This window comes from Monodon monoceros, unplaced genomic scaffold (assembly GCF_005190385.1).
Source record: "Monodon monoceros isolate NGI ecotype Baffin Bay Population unplaced genomic scaffold, NGI_Narwhal_1 Super_Scaffold_19, whole genome shotgun sequence".
NCBI lineage: Eukaryota > Metazoa > Chordata > Mammalia > Artiodactyla > Monodontidae > Monodon > Monodon monoceros.
In genome coordinates this window covers 58,991,713-59,008,064 of record NW_021703775.1, presented here as the reverse complement: position 1 = coordinate 59,008,064, position 16,352 = coordinate 58,991,713, and the positions used below count along the sequence as shown (strand labels likewise).

The window sequence follows — 16,352 nt, the reverse complement described above, 5'->3', positions numbered from 1 at the left end:
TAAAGATACAGGCAAACCTACTTATAAACTGGCAAACAAACTACTATAATGAAAATTTTGTTGTTTAAGACCGAGTTCACAATACAGTGGATATCATATGCTAGTACATGGGGTCAAACTTTAAAAACAGTTTCAAATTATGTGGAGTTTGCATGCAATTTATTATGTGCCACTTATGTTATTACATTTAGGAGACTATTGTTCAAACTCTTCTTATTGAAGAGTTAGCTTGGTTGGGAAAATGTACTGCTTGAAAATAATTTATATTTAACTAAAATCACCTTATTGACTTTATACTAACCGGTGTTTAAAAGAAACATGCGGAAACACTACACCAAAAAGAGCCACAGAAGCATCAATGACTGAAACTCCAAGGGGAAGAGGCCCAGGCACAGCTTCTCCCACAGGTATTCGTAAATAAATGGAGGATGGATCATGCTCCAGAGCCCCACTTCCAGATGCACTGTTTGGCTGGAGCTGCAAAAGAAGGACATAAAAATCATTCAAAATCCACTTTGGGAAATTCACTTACTAAGTACTGGGCGTGACAAATAAAACAGGGGAGGAGAGAGAAAAAGTAACAATGAAAGAACAGAATGATTAAATCTGAATATTTTTAAATAGAGATATAATTTGGCCGTTAAAAAAAGTCACAACAGTTCATGCAATTTTTTTAAAAAGTTTGTTCATTCTAAAACATTTTTGCAGTAATGTGTAAGCAAAATAATGTCAGGAATAACTTAAACCCGCAAAAAATTTTTTAAAAGCAGCCTTTAGTAACTCTTTTTAAAAAGTACATAAGAAATAATGTATTCAGTAGGCAAAAAAGGTTCTAAATCTTCAACCTACTAAATCCTATTTCTCTCTAACCTGTCACAAAATAAACTAAACCAAAACAAACACCAACAACCAAAAAGCTAGTCAAAACTGATCTTTGCCAATGAAACCACAGGGTACCTAAATACACAGAATATTGAATAAAGACAGTTTGCCAAATTCTAACTGTTGCTGCTTACCTTTTTTCACTATTTATCCACCCCTAGGAAGGTATCTTTAAATGTCTAAGAAAGCTAAATGAAAATTAAACCTTAGTCTACAATATTTTCTTTTTAAATGACAATGTGTAATAGTACCATTGTTTTTCAATCAAGCTAGTATTTCATTTCACTTTATAGCTTACTACCTGGTCTTCAATTGATTTATGATCAGTTTCTTGAAGCCAGGAACCAAGAAGAACACTATCATCGTAGTGGCAGAGGGATCTGAGGAGGGAAGTAGTTGTGTTGGCTGAGTTGTCAGTCAAAGTGAATTCTGCTACCAGTTCTCTAAGAAGTGCATTGAAAGAGCCTAAAAAACAGAACTTCAGGTCAGATTAAAGAGAATACTTTTTAAGAAAATGACAATCACTGCCCACCAAGAGCAGCAATATGTTCAACAGGAGTAAAATAATTAAGTCCCCATGCCCTTTTAAGAAAAACCAGTATTAAGTATTTTAACACTGGTTTTAATAAACAATAATGGCACTTCCTTTTTTGTTATTGTATTATGCCTTTTAGCCCAAATTATTTAAAGTAATCAAAAACTCAAACAGAGAAAAGATATTTTTATTTTAAATATATTAAATATGATGATTATTATTTACTATTAATTACTTAACGATGTGCAAACACTGAACCAGAGCATATCAAAATTCTTGGGCATGGCTGCACTGGAATATTAACATTTTATATGACATTTAACTTCTGCAAAAGTACGTTACTATTCTCCCTCCAGATTCCTAAATTTTGGCTGTATTATAACAGCTGGGATAGTCATTAAAAGCATAGACTCTGAAGATGAACCAACTGGGTTTGAATCCAAGCTCTGCCACTTAACTACCTCCCAGACTTGTGCAAGTTACACAACCTCTAAGTACCTGAGATTCTTTATCTTTAAAGAAAGCTATATTTTAGCCTCATAAGGTTGTGGTTAGAGTCAAAGATGCTAATACCTGTTAAGGACTTAGAATGAGACCCGGAACACAGTAGTGCTCAACAAGTGTTAGCTACTATGTATGAAGAAAAGGAAAATGGTTGCCTTCCTTTACATGGTCAGAACTCTACGATATTGTGAAGAACTGCAAAGGTATGCTGAAGAATTTTTATTAGACATCCACAAATTTTATTTACCTTCATAAGTTTTTGGAGGTAACAACGCCAAGATATCATAAAGTCTTAAACGGACCATTGCAGCACTAGCTTTCAGATGAGCTCCGTGGGCTTTAATTACAGATGGAATGCTAAAATATCAAAAGTATAATTAGTATTAACTTATTAGAATAAGCATTACTTACATTTTTTTCCAGTCATGTATCAATGTACCATCAAAGTACATTGGTAAGTATTACATTTTTCTTTTAGTTTATTTTGTGACTTTTACTGTTAGTAACAGAAACACTATAAAATACAATTTTAGGGACTTCCCTGGTGGTCCAGTGGGTAAGGCTCCACACTCACAATGCAGGGGGCCCGGGTTCGATCCCTGGTCAGAGAACTAGATCCCGCATGCATGCTGCATCTAAGAGCTTGCATGCTGCAATTAAGAAGCCCACATGCCTTAACTAAGACCCAGTGCAGCCAAAATAAATAAATAAATAATAATTAAAATAAATAAATAAAATACAATTTTATTTCAATCCACACTGCTACTGAAATTTTTAAAGTCACTTCACACAAATAAAATTTAGTACACTTCCTATATGATACTATAGGGAATTACAAAACATGGCTATTTATAAATATATAAAATTGGATGTTAATGTGTCCTTATTGCCTACTTACTGTGACATCATAGTCATGGCACATTCAATAGGGGTCATCAATTTTCTAATCACATCTTCAGTTAGGAGTTCAGGACAATGTGCAACAAAACTCCTCATTGCTAGATAAAAATTTTAAAAAGACATATTTGAAACAGCTTTTGTGAGGATAAACAAATTTATAAAATTATATAAAGGTACCTAACATTTTTAATTATTACAAAATATAAAGTTCTAAAACAAGGTCAAACCAAAAGAAGAACCAATTGCAACTTTAGAGAAAACTCATTAGAAAAGACTAGAAGAAGAGTGGACAGCAAAAATGAAGCAAGGGAAGATGTCTGTTAGCAAGATTTCTGTGAAGGAGAATTCAGAAGTCTATGACCCCACATGAATTCACATAACTACAAAAAAAGCTGTTTCAGAACAGAACCAACAGTGGACATAATGGCCCAGTGAGAGGACATAGCTTTATTGGCTCTTTAGCAGTAGAGGTAAGACTAAAACAGCTCTTAGATGTGTGGGAACAAAACTAACACCTTGCCCTGTGGCGCTTATGGTTAAGTGTACATCTGTCTCCCACAGTTTGAAAAAAGAAGCACTTTTCACCCTCAGATAAAGCAAAAAAGGACAGGGTCACTCTGTGTAATTCTAGTTTTCAAATAAAACAAAACTTGAGCCTTTCCTGTAAGTTGCTGACTCCCAAACAGAAACAACTTTCATACTTTTTAAAATGCTGGTATCTAAAAGACGTATCAACTTTTGCAGATTTGATGGGAGAAAACAGCTATCTGTCCATTAAGAAAAGACTAACTGTAAACTCAGTAACCTTGGTAATCCTGTTTCTTTTTCCTTTAAATAGGCACTGGGCTTTTTTACTTGGTGATCCAGTGTTTCTTCAGGTGGAAGAATGAAATAACTGGGAATTAAGACGCCTGGGTTGTTCCAGCTCCTAATTGATCATGAACTCTAACCTCCTTTTCAGAGTCTCAGCTTCATTTTTATTACAAAATTAGTAAACTGGTATAGATTACTTACAAAGTTTCTTTCTAAATCCAAAAGTGTACAGATTCATCATTATATATTAAAATAAAAAATTGAAGTAAAGATTTTCCTTCACTTCACAAATATTTTAGTAAGAAAATAATATTCTGAAAGTGCAGTCCTTTCAGTTCTTACCACATAAAGCTCCAGCACGACCTTCCAATGTCACCTGCCAGGTAAAAGAATCGCCTCGGGCCTTCTCAGCCTCCAATTCCTTCAATGAACGAGGGAAAACATTTCGCCACAATAACAACATCTTGGGCAGATGGTAACGAACAACAGATGGTCCTGACAGAGAAAATGAGAACACCAAACCATACATATATATAGCATTACAAACAAAAGTCAAAGAAAAGAGCCCCAAACAAGCTTTAACAATATCTATCATTTCACTGTATCTTTGTCTCTAATATTAACATTTTTAAAATGTTTCTTATTCAGTAAGTAAAATATATATTAAAGCATAATAAAATTCACCTAAAAACTATCAATATTTTTAGCATCCAACATAAAACAAATCCACAAAAAGTCATCTAAAAGAAATTACCCAAATATATTCAGAATAATGGATTACATTCTATCAATGATAAAATATATCTGGGACATATTTTATGATGGCTTTTCTATAAATATTATATATGTATATAAACATGTACACCCACTCCCAAACACATACATATATTTACTACTCCATTTTAAGAGCAATTTATATGGTTAATTTAGTTCTATGGAGTAGTATATTTAGAACTAGGAACCTATATTTCCATTGCTAAGGAACTCATTTAACATACCACACAACATAAATTTCTAGAAAAAAAAGTTACCACTTTTTATTTTCTTTAGAAAATGAGGTCAAGGTTTAATTTCCAAAAGGTAGATGCAACAAGCAGTGAGTAACTTTGGAGCACACACACGCATACTTTTTATAGTAGGAGCCAAACACGTGAAGTAAAAAGTGGACACACCTTATCACAATGATAAAACATATTTCTGTTCTATGTACAGTGCTAAACTTTGCCTGCATCTCAGATTTGTCATAGCACTTAGGAAAGTGAAGTGCATAAAGATAACCCCAAGAAAGCAACACCAATGGGAGATGCTGTTTAAGTGTGACTTTATCACGCTACTAAAATCATGTCACTGGTCTTTACTTTGGGCATGGAATATGCCCCATACTCTCATCTCTTTTCATTAATACTAGGCTAATCATTTAGACCATGGCTATTCTGATGGCAAAGGGGAAACTTTGCTAACACCTTTCTCACTAAATGTACATAAACAGAAATTACCAAAAAGAGAAATCTAATACCAAATGATGAGAAAAACATCACTACCATTTTTTAACTTCATTCAAAGTCTAGAATGTGAAGTTGAATACTTCTAAATTAAAATTTCTTTACAGTCTACTGACAGTTATAGAATAAGACAAAATCCTACTCAAATATAATTGTACCTAAAGTCATAAGTGCTCCAAGTAAGAGCCATCCAGCTTGGGTGCGCTGTAAAGATAGCCTGCTATTTTGGGCAGCAGTTCGTAAGAGATCTTCAGCAATACTAACTACCATCTGCAAGAGAAGTTTAGAATTGGATTTTAACAAAATCAAGTAAGAAAATACACAGCTAGTATACTTCATTAAAAAAGAAGTTATCCTTTTTTGTTGTTGCTGTTAACAGATTTTTAAAGAGGCAACATCAATACCTAATCAATCCTGATTGCTCTGCTGACTTTGAGAAGACCCATTACAACACAGTGGTTAAGAGTGAGCTCTAGAGCCAGAATGCCAGAGTTCATATCCCAGCTTTGTCATCTCCTAGCTTTCTGACTTAGGATAACTCAATCTCTCTGCCTCAGTTCCCTCACTGCTAAAATAGGAATAACAGGAGTGCCAACCTCACTCTTATGAGGATTAATAAATTAATACAGCAAAGTACTCAGAACAGCGCTGGTCCATGTAATCACTCAATAAATGCTATTATTAGTAGTACTGTTATCCTACGTTTAAAGATTTGTTGAACTCTTATTATACATCTGCCATTAAGCTAATCTTACGGTGCTTATAGTCTTAGAAACAGAAGACATAGGAAAAATGGGAAGTAACAAGCAGCACATAATCAAATGATAATAGTACAGATGTAGTGGTCAGCAAAGAGACCTAAAGCAGCTAAGTTTGGTGCAGGTGAACAAGAAGAGGGATGAAATTCTAATGTAAGAGATTAGCAAGAGCAAAGACATGGAGGCTGAAGAAAGCACGGAAGGAAAGCAAGATGACTAGTCTGACTAGAGCAGTGAGAAACTAGAATGAAAGGCCAGAATAAAGGCAAATTATGAAGGTACCAGCTTAGCAGACAAAGGTGATTATATTTTATTCTCTGATCCCTGAGTAGTTCTTAAGGGTCTCTGAGCAAACATAAAATACGAAAGTGGGGTGGAAGAGATGGGAGAAAAAGATTCCAAGAAGGATAATCAGTGAGGAGGCAAGCATATGACAAAGGGAGATGGAAGCCCAGATTTGAGTAGCAGCTATGGAACTCACAGAAATGAATGGACATGGACCTGGTAACCCAGGAAAAAAAAAAAAAAAAAAACAGAAAAAAAAACCCCAAAAGATCTAGCCCCAATATAAAGTTGCAAATAATATTTATATAAACACTTAATATTCCTAAGAAGAAAATCTTGATAGTAGTATAAGGTATAGGAGAAAGGGAAAAAAAAGTAATTGATTCATGAAAACCATTCAACTTTTATTAAGTATTACCAAAATGCTAACTATAGCAATAGCACATTCTCTTGACATTTTGAATATAGCAATGTGAATTTTTACTTCTAAAACCGCAAAGAAAAGCTCTGATTTCTAAAGCATTACTATAAGGGCTTTTTTTTTTCCTCTCTCTAAAATAAATTATAAAATGATACTATACCCAGAGAAAACTATTATTCCTGTATCAGGATTAAATATCAAATTTTAATTAGGGGGCTTCCCTGGTGGCGCAGTGGTTGAGAGTCCGCCTGCCGATGCAGGGGACACGGGTTCGTGCCCCGGTCCAGGAAGATCCCACATGCCGCAGAGCGGCTAGGCCCGTGAGTCATGGCTGCTGAGCCTGCGCGTCCGGAGCCTGTGCTCCGCAGCGGGAGAGGCCACAACAGTGAGAGGCCCGCATACCACCATAAAAAAAAAATTTTTTTTTAATTAGGGTCTGTCGACTCCATATTAGCAGAATACTGTATCATTTATTATCACAGTAAAACTGTTTTTGTTTGATCACACAGTTCAACATCAATCACAGAAGGTGTTCCCATAAACACTAAAGTCCATGTGACAGCACTTACAATCTTAGGATCTTTGTCATACCTTTCCCTTGGCATGAGGAATGCCCAAAGGACACTGATGAACTCCACCTAACAAAGCAGCCATTGCAAAACTGTATCCACTAACAGCTTCTGGTGAAGTTTTCAGGTTGTTGAGTCGTTCTGCACACCTGTCTAGAAATGGTGCCAGCTGGAAAGGCAGTGCTACAGCCACACAGCGCAGACACCACGCAGCAGCAAGTCGAGCTGCCATGCTTGGGTGAAGAAGCACTGAAGTCACTGTCTCCAAAAGGCCTAAAAAATACTCAAAAAATTACTCTTAATGAAGTCACACAATTTCATGAGTTAAAAGAACTATGTGTAGGGCTTCCCTGGTGGCGCAGTGGTTGAGAGTCCGCCTGCCAATGCAGGGGATGCGGGTTCGTGCCCCAGTCCAGAAAGATCCCACATGCCGCGGAGCAGCTGGGCCCGTGAGCCATGGCCGCTGAGCCTGCGCGTCTGGAGCCTGTGCTCCACAACGGGAGAGGCCACAGCAGTGAGAGGCTCGTGTACCACAAAAAAAAAAAAGAATTATGTGTAACACAATAATTAAAATCATAATTGTTATGGTTTTATACAGATACATTTAGAACTGTGCCAAAAAACACATATATCAACTCATAAACAGGAAAGTACTTTAAGGAACATTTTCTACAAAGAACATAGTACATCCAATAAAATATAAATGTTGGCATAAAGTACTCAATAAAGTTTAGAAACAAAACTACCATGACTGTTTTTGATTTGTCTCCCAAAACTTTACAAGATTCACTATCACAGTGAATCCTAAATAAAACCCAACTTTTAACAAATGATCTAAACTGCTAATTACCATGATAAGCAACCAATCAGGAGTTAAATATCAGTCACACCTATGACTTCTAAAAATATTGAAAAACATATTCTAGCATATAAGTGAATATCATACCTATAGATGCTTCCTGAATAAGAGGGGATGCGGTGGCATTTAGGCTCTGCACCAGACTCCCAAGCTCCTGCAGGGCGCAAACCATCACATGCTGGCTTGCTGCAATGTCTGCTGCTCCAGATTTGTTTTCACCACTAGTGTCATTCACTACCGCTTCTGGAAACAAAATCATGTACGAATGTGGGTGAATTAAATTGTGATATAATTTTTTGATCTACACAATTTATGTTTTTAAATTATACCAGCTGATACCTGACTGTTAAGAACTCTGTTTGTATGCTGAACATCACTAACAATTAGGGAAATACAAATCAAAACCACAATGATAAAAAGCCAATATAAAGAATTTAGCACAATGCTACCCCCAATATACATTCAGTAAACATTAGCAGCTATTATTGTTACTTTATTATTATCACTGCTATTTTAAGAGCTGTAGTGTGCTGGTAGCATCACTGTCAAATTACTGACCAGAAAGAAGATCTATAAGGAAAGTGACTTTAGAATTTCTTACTGGGATGGTCCTCAAAGTTTCCATTAACTTGCTGGTCCCTGGCCCCACCTTTTAGCTTCCAATAGAATTGAAACATATTTAATCATGAAACAAATAAAAATTCCTTGTCAAAAAAAAAAAAAAATTCCTTGTCAAATTACTAATTGAGAATATATTCTGCTCCATAAATTCCAGGTACATAGCACTATGTTTAATTCTGCTTTTACCATTTTAAAAATCGAATGGCTTAATGGCTTAAAAATCTGTGACCTTAAGATTAATAACCCTTAAATGACAGTAAAACTTTCTTATTTACATTCATTATGAATTACCAGGCTATAAAATGTAGAATAATAGGATATAATAGATTAATATACTATGGATTAAAATTAAATGCCTCTTTTCTTCTTAGACATTTCTGGACTTGGAAATGTACGAACTCTCTCTTTTAGGTACTAAGCTCTAAGCTCCCTGAACAGGTGCTATCTACATGTGGCTCGCTATTTCACTCCCACTGTTTGGCGCAGTGTCTTTGACACTCAAACATTTCTTCAAGGAATAAATATACAAATATTTATAAAGCTGTGAACCTAGGACAGATTATATTTTAACATACCTAAAGAATGATACCTCATTAATTTAAACACCCTTTAATTCACAATTCCTAACTTTCAGTTAGTCCCATGCATTTAAAATATGGTTTGCCTAGTAAGCTATTATAAACAACAAAAACTATAAACTATTTGTGGATTTACTTTTATTAATTTTATAAGATGTTCAATATATATTCTCTAAATATAAAGTGCTGGATATTTTCTATTCATTAAATTCTTATTTCTAAAGACCCCTGTTAAGCAATATAATTTTCTTTTATTGTTTGTTTTTGTTTTTTTTGCAGTACGCGGGCCTCTCACTGTTGTGGTCTCTCCCGTTGCGGAGCACAGGCTCCGGACGCGCAGGCTCAGCGGCCATGGCTCACGGGCCCAGCCGCTCCGCGGCATGTGGGATCCTCCCGGACCGGGGCGCGAACCCATGTCCCCTGCATCAGCAGGCGGACTCTCAACCACTGCGCCACCAGGGAAGCCCAATATAATTTTCTTGATTAAAGTTAATGTATATTCCCAAGAGTGATAAAAGTAAATTATCTTATAGAATTTATATTTTACTTTGCGTTAGTTCCTTAATTGTATTATTATAAGCTCCAGGAAGGCAGGAACTTTATCTTACTCACTGTTCAAAACCTGAATTACTGCTTTGCAATCTCAAATACTCAATAACTACTTGCTAAACAGAAAAGTTTATAAAATTGACACTTCCTAGAAAAGGATTTCTTTTAATTATGAATTACTGAGGTTTCACAGTATATCCTATAGTGGGCGAAAAACCACCTGTAACTGTTTCTCTCTAAATTTTCACATTAAGCCTATTAACGGAGGGGAAAACAACATGTATTTATAAAACAATAGGTTCCAAGAAGAAAAACCACAATAGATTATTCCTCAAAGATTCCTCAATGTGCTGCGGCATACCAGGAGAGCTATAAAATCGGTAGATACTAGATATAAAACAGAAAGCCTAACCTTACAAACACACTATCCAAATACTGAAAAACTCCACTTCACTGTAATTATATGTTGTTTGAATATCAAATAAGAGTACACAATAAAAATGACTATTAAAACACAGTCCAGAAAGATATATGAACTAATCAGATCTATTAGTATTTATTAAGAATAACAGTAAAGAACTAAATGACTAAAGTAATCAACAATACAGATCATGACATTAATTCTTACCTACTGGGACTTCCCTGGTGGTGCAGTGGTTAAGAATCCGCCTGCCAATGCAGAGGACACGGGTTCTAGCCCTGGTCTGGGAAGATCCCACATGCTGTGGAGCAACTAAGCCCATGTGCCACAACTACTGAGCCTGCTCTCTACAGCCTGCGAGCCACAACTACTGAGCCTGCATGCCACAACTACTGAGTCCGTGTGCCACAACTACTGAAGCCCGCACACCTAGAGCCCATGCTCCGCAACAAGAGAAGCCACCACAATGAGAAGCCTGCACACTGCAACAAAGAGTAGCCCCTGCTCGCCGCAACTAGAGAAAAGCCTGCACACAGCAATGAAGACCCAACACAGCCAAAAGTAAATAAATAAATAAATTTCTTTTTAAAAAAAATTCTTACCTACTGCTTTCATTTGCTTTCCAATCGCTTGGCATATTTCTTTGGCAGCTGCAATCTGGGCTTTTTCACCTAGCAAACTGCCCACAGTAGCTCTTAGGATAAAGGAGACACACCGTCTGGAGTACACAGCCTCTACATGTGTTTGCGTTGCCCGAGGATGGGAAACCAGATCAAGTACATGGGACAAGAATGTGGCAAAGCTACGCTCTAACCACTGACCACCCAATGTTGTTACAAAAACAACATATGCCTGTAAATAGATTAAGATGCTTTAGATAAATTTATATAAATGAAATGAAATTACAGATAAAGCAACTACGTAAATAACTGATGACAGCATGAAAAATAAATTATCTTTGAGATTAAAACTGAGAAAATTTAAAACTTGAGACCTTTTTAGTGCTTCTAGCATGGGAATTACTGGTTGAAGTATCTTTGACTAAAAACAACTCTCAGGATAATAACTACAAGAAGAACACAGAGAGAGAATGGTGTGGAAGGGAAGGAAAGGTGAATTCACCCTGGTGATGAAGGTGATAAGTTATAGTAATAAAACCCTAACACGCTAAATAAACGCTGACCTAGAGCTACAAAACATTTGCTTATGACTGTAAGATACAAATGGTTTACTTCCATTTTATGCTTGTTTCCGGAGTAAGGTATAATTGGATGATTCTGGCTAAGATCACAAAAAACCATTTCATCCTATTAGGTGTTAATTATTATTAGGTCATTAACCATAACATCTTATTTGGTATTATTATTTTGAAACTATAATTTCAAGTCAGGTTTAACTGCATAATTGCACTGGTGATAATCAATGATGATAAATCCAAAGTACTAACCAATATTTTTAGCTACAAGAGTTGTTGGAAAACATTAAAATCTAAATGCCTCAAGCTACTTGAATACAATTTCAATTAAAACTCAATTACTTTACTTCTGATTTTCTGCGAAGTAAAATTTGGAAAAATTTTTTTAAAGACAGACAGATAGATATAGCAGACATAGGCTTCTTTACACATCAAATACCTACCTTTCCATATAAGATGCAATTTAGATTTGAATGTAATTCATTCGTTTAGTAAAAGAAATGTTTTGAAAGACATTTTAAAAATTATTTAATTTTAGACAGTATTAAAAATCTCTGTACGTGCTGTTACTTAGTAAGAGTCTTCCATGAAATTTCACATGTGATACCAAGAGAATTCTTTTATACATATATATTACAAACCTGTGTAACTCCAACTCTCACTTCACGATTAACAGACCCTCCAACTTTTAACATTTCTCCACCACTCTTTAAGAAACCTGACCCTCCACGCAGAAATCCTGTGGCCATGAGTTCTAAGACTTCATCAAATGTTGCTCGCTTCACATTCTGGCGCATTACTTTCAGGAAGAAAAATATATTTATAAGCAAATATATTTTGCTATTAAATAATATTTTCTAATAATCTAGCTTTAAAATTCAAGTAATTGTTTTTAAGGATACTTAAACTATTACAAAGGAGATAGGGTCATTTATTTTCTTATGATCTTAAAATTTACAATATATTTGTAAAATTAAATTCAATTTTGAAGCAAAAAAAGTTAAAAAAAAGGAGCTAGAAATTAAAACAATTCAATATATCTATGCCAAAATAGTCTAACAATTATGTTAGCCTTGATATGTGTAACACAACAAAGACAACGCACATTCACAGCAGATACTGCTAACTGACTGCAGCCCTCACTCCCAGTTGAGATGGACACAATACTTCTTTTTTTTTTTTTTGGCCACAGCACATGGCTTGTGGGATCTTAGTTCCACGGCGGTGAAAGCGCCAAGTCCTAACCACTGGACCGCCAGGGAATTCCCAAGACCATGCTTTCTATACAACAATTACCAATGGATTGAAACGTCACTGGACTGCAACTGACTTGCCATCCCTGGTAAAGAGCTTCCTATTTTATAAAGTCCTTTCATACACAGTAGCAAACATAATCCTCACAAAAATTCTGTAGGAGAGGCATAAAGCTCATGATTAACTATGCAGGCTTTGGAATTTGAATGCCTGGGTTTTAATTTCACTTAATGGAACACTTATTACACCACAAACGACACAATCTCTCTAAGCCTAAATTTCCTTGTTTATAAAATGAGAATAACAACAGTACTTAGGATTCCTAGGGCTTTTGAGAGGATTAAATAAAACAACTCTGTTATATGCTTAATTCAGTGCCTTATACATAGTTAGCACTTAATAAATTGTTACCTATCATCATCATCACTGTTATCTAATTCAAACACTGAAGTAATCATGATTAAAGATGAAGAGACCAAAGCTCAAAGGGTTTCACAGCAAATAAACATAAGAGCTAGACAGGCAGCTCAGCTCGGTGCTTTGTGACCGCCTGGAGCGGTGGGATAGGGAGGGGGGGAGGGAGAGAGACGCAAGAGGGAAGAGATATGGGAACATATGTATATGTATAACTGATTCACTTTGTTATAAAGCAGAAACTAACACATCATTGTAAAGCAATTATACCCCAATAAAGATGTTAAAAAAAACAAAAAAAAAACAAAAAAAACTTAAGAGCTAGGACATGAATCTGTAAGATCTGATTCTCTTTCTACAATACAGAGATGGGATAGGGGTAGGGACAACAGCAGAGCTGGATTCACTCAGCATCTACTCAGAACTGTCCCTGAAGCATCTCTATGGAACTGTGAGGCACAGCAGAAGTCACTGGGAAAATCAATGCTGTCTCTGATTCTGCTTATAATAATGGTCAAGAAAAATATACTATGCTATGAATGGGGATCTACTCACCAGGGATTGAAAGTAAGAAGGCATGTAAAGTGCCAGATTCCAGTCCCTTGAACATGATACAAAACCATTTCATAAATCTTATTTGCTTATATGTCCAACATACTTGATGCATGCAATGTTGCACAGTATCATCATAAAAAATGTCTTGACTGGGACTTTCCTGGTGGTCCAGTGGTTAAGATTCTGTGCTTCCACTGCAGGGGGCCTGGGTCCGATCCCTGGTTGGGGAAGTTCTGCATGCCCCACGGTGTGGCCAAAAAAAAAAAAAAAAAAAAAAAGTCCTGACTATATCAAGGAAAATGCCATTTGGGTACTTCTATTTTATGAAAAGGTAGACAAAGATACTAATTTAAAGCCTTTACAGTGACTTGCCTAGAAGTAATAAGTCATTTAGAAGAAAGCATTCCATATACCTTCAAATACCTGTTACAGTCTAGATCGGGGGCTGGCAAACAACGATACCTGTTGCTTGTTTTGGCATCAATGCTGTAGCCATGACTGTTCCTAAGAGTTTAGACACTGCCACCCGTACCCCATAGTTTGAGTTTTCCAAAGCCTTAAAGCAGAGAGTGGCTATATTTTCCAGTTCAGCAGTCCACATGAACACAGCTTCATTCTGTAGTTCTAGGAGACACTAGAATTTAAAAAAAAAAAAAAAAAAGTAAATTAGAACTTCCACTTCCAGAGATGGATAAACAAGAACCAGATTTACTCTCTCTCCTGAAATAACTAAAAAATTGGACAAAATATATGAAACAAGTTTCAAAGACACTGGACATCAGGCAATGAAGGATGCTAATCCTTAAGAGATGGAAAATGCAAGTTGAACCCTACATTTGTTCCAGCCTACTGCCTTGAGAGAGTTTCCAGAAGTTAGGAGGAAACTATAACCCTAAACTCCTGTATTAGAAAGAAGAAAGGTCTCTGGGGAATTCCCTGGTGGCCTAGTGGTTAGGATTCTGGGCATTCACTGCCGTGGCCTGGGTTCAATCCCTGGTCAGGGGAACTGAGATCTCGCAAACCGCATGGCGTGGCCGAAAAAAAAAAAGAACAAGAAATGTCTCAAATCAACAACCTCTGCTTCTACCTTAAGAAACTAGATGACATAGAGCAAATTCAACACAAAGTAAGCAGGAAAAAAAGGGAGTAATATAGATAAGAGAGGAAATCAGTGAACCAGCAAACTGAAAAACAGAAATGAAACCAAAAGCTGCTTCTTTGAGACTACCAATACAATCCCTGGTTGGGGAACTAAGATCCCACAAACCTCAGAAAGCAGCCAAAAAAAAAAAAAACCCACTTAATTAGAAAATAGCAACAACAGAAACGACACAAGAAATCAAATTTGACAAAATCCATTCTTGATAAAAACTTCTTGGAAGGCTAGAAATATAAGGGCACTTCCTCAACTTGATAAAGATCATCAAGGAAAACTGACAGTTAACATCATACTTAATGGTGAAGGACTGGATGTTTTCCCCTTAAGGATCAGGAACAAGACAAGGATGTCACCTCTCATGTTTTCTATTCAACATTGCACTGAAGGATCTAACCAGCCAGTGCAGTAAGAAAGAAAAATAAATAAAAAGCATCCAGATTGGAAAAGAAGTAAAACTGTCTTTATTCATAGACAACATGATTGTCTGCACAGAATACCTGATAGGATCTATTAAAAAAGCAAGGGCTTCCCTGGTGGTGCAGTGGTTGAGAGTCCGCCTGCCGATGCAGGGGACACGGGTTCGTGCCCCGGTCCGGGAAGATCCCACATGCCACGGAGCGGCTGGGCCCGTGAGCCATGGCCACTGAGCCTGCGCCTCCGGAGCCTGTGCTCTGCAACGGGAGAGGCCACAACAGTGAGAGGCCCATGTACCACCAAAAAAAAAAAAAAAAAAAAAAGCTGATAGAACTAGTAAGGCAGTTTAAGAAGGTTGGTGGATACAAGACCAATGTACAAAACTCAGTTGTATTTCTGTATGTTAGTAATGAACAATTAGAAATTGAAAAAAAAGCTTTTAATCAATACTATTTAAAATGGCATAGAAAATGAAATAGTTATGGATAAATCTGACAAAAGAGGTGCAAGATCTGTGCATTTGAAAACCACAAAATGTTGCTAAGAGTAATCAAAGAAGACCTAAATGAATGAGAGATAGAGATATTGCATTCATGAGTTGGACTTAATACTGTTAAGCTGTCAACTATCCCCAAATTGATCTATAGATTCAATGCAACCTGAATAAAAATCTCAGCATGTTATTTTTGTAGAAATGGACAAGTTAAAATTTATATGGAAATGCCAAGGACCTAGAATAGCCAAAACTATTTTGAAAAAGAAAAAGTTGGAGGGCTAACACTACCTGATTTTAAGACATTATAAAGGTACAGTAATCAAGAAAGTGTTATTGACATCAAGATAGACAAACAGATCAATGAAACAGAATAGAGATTCCAAAACTAGATCCACATTTATACGGACAACTGATTTTCAACAAAGGTGCAAAGGCAATTTAGTGAAGAGTCTTTTCAACATGGTGCTAGAACAAGTGAATATCCATGTGCAAAAACCAAACCAAAACAAAAAATCTTCAATTCATACCTCACACTATATACAAAAATTAACTCAAAATGGATCATACATCCAAGTGTAAAACTATAAAACTAGGAAACATAGGAGAAAGTATGGGCTAGGAAAAGCTTTCTTAGATACAATACTAAAAGCACAATTAATATAAGAAAA

The 16,352-nt window shown here is 36.1% G+C and overlaps 1 protein-coding gene across 5 annotated transcripts in view; it reads right to left on the bottom strand.

Moving 5' to 3' along the window:
- The window catches only part of HEATR5B (HEAT repeat containing 5B), an 86,240-nt gene that overhangs the window by 57,768 nt on the left and 12,120 nt on the right, over positions 1–16,352 (bottom strand). For 3 of the 5 annotated variants that reach the window (XM_029231980.1, XM_029231984.1, XM_029231981.1), the window contains 11 exons: positions 14,078–14,249; positions 12,034–12,191; positions 10,800–11,049; positions 8,116–8,271; positions 7,192–7,442; positions 5,295–5,406; positions 3,977–4,129; positions 2,820–2,919; positions 2,169–2,278; positions 1,184–1,347; positions 302–477 (listed from right to left, as the gene is read on the bottom strand). In XM_029231980.1, the coding sequence (XP_029087813.1) occupies positions 302–477; positions 1,184–1,347; positions 2,169–2,278; positions 2,820–2,919; positions 3,977–4,129; positions 5,295–5,406; positions 7,192–7,442; positions 8,116–8,271; positions 10,800–11,049; positions 12,034–12,191; positions 14,078–14,249 (1,802 nt within the window). Of the gene's footprint in view, positions 1–301; positions 478–1,183; positions 1,348–2,168; positions 2,279–2,819; positions 2,920–3,976; positions 4,130–5,294; positions 5,407–7,191; positions 7,443–8,115; positions 8,272–10,799; positions 11,050–12,033; positions 12,192–13,615; positions 13,668–14,077; positions 14,250–16,352 lie in introns of those variants that run through there. The other 2 variants (XM_029231982.1, XM_029231983.1) reach the window with 2 other exon arrangements.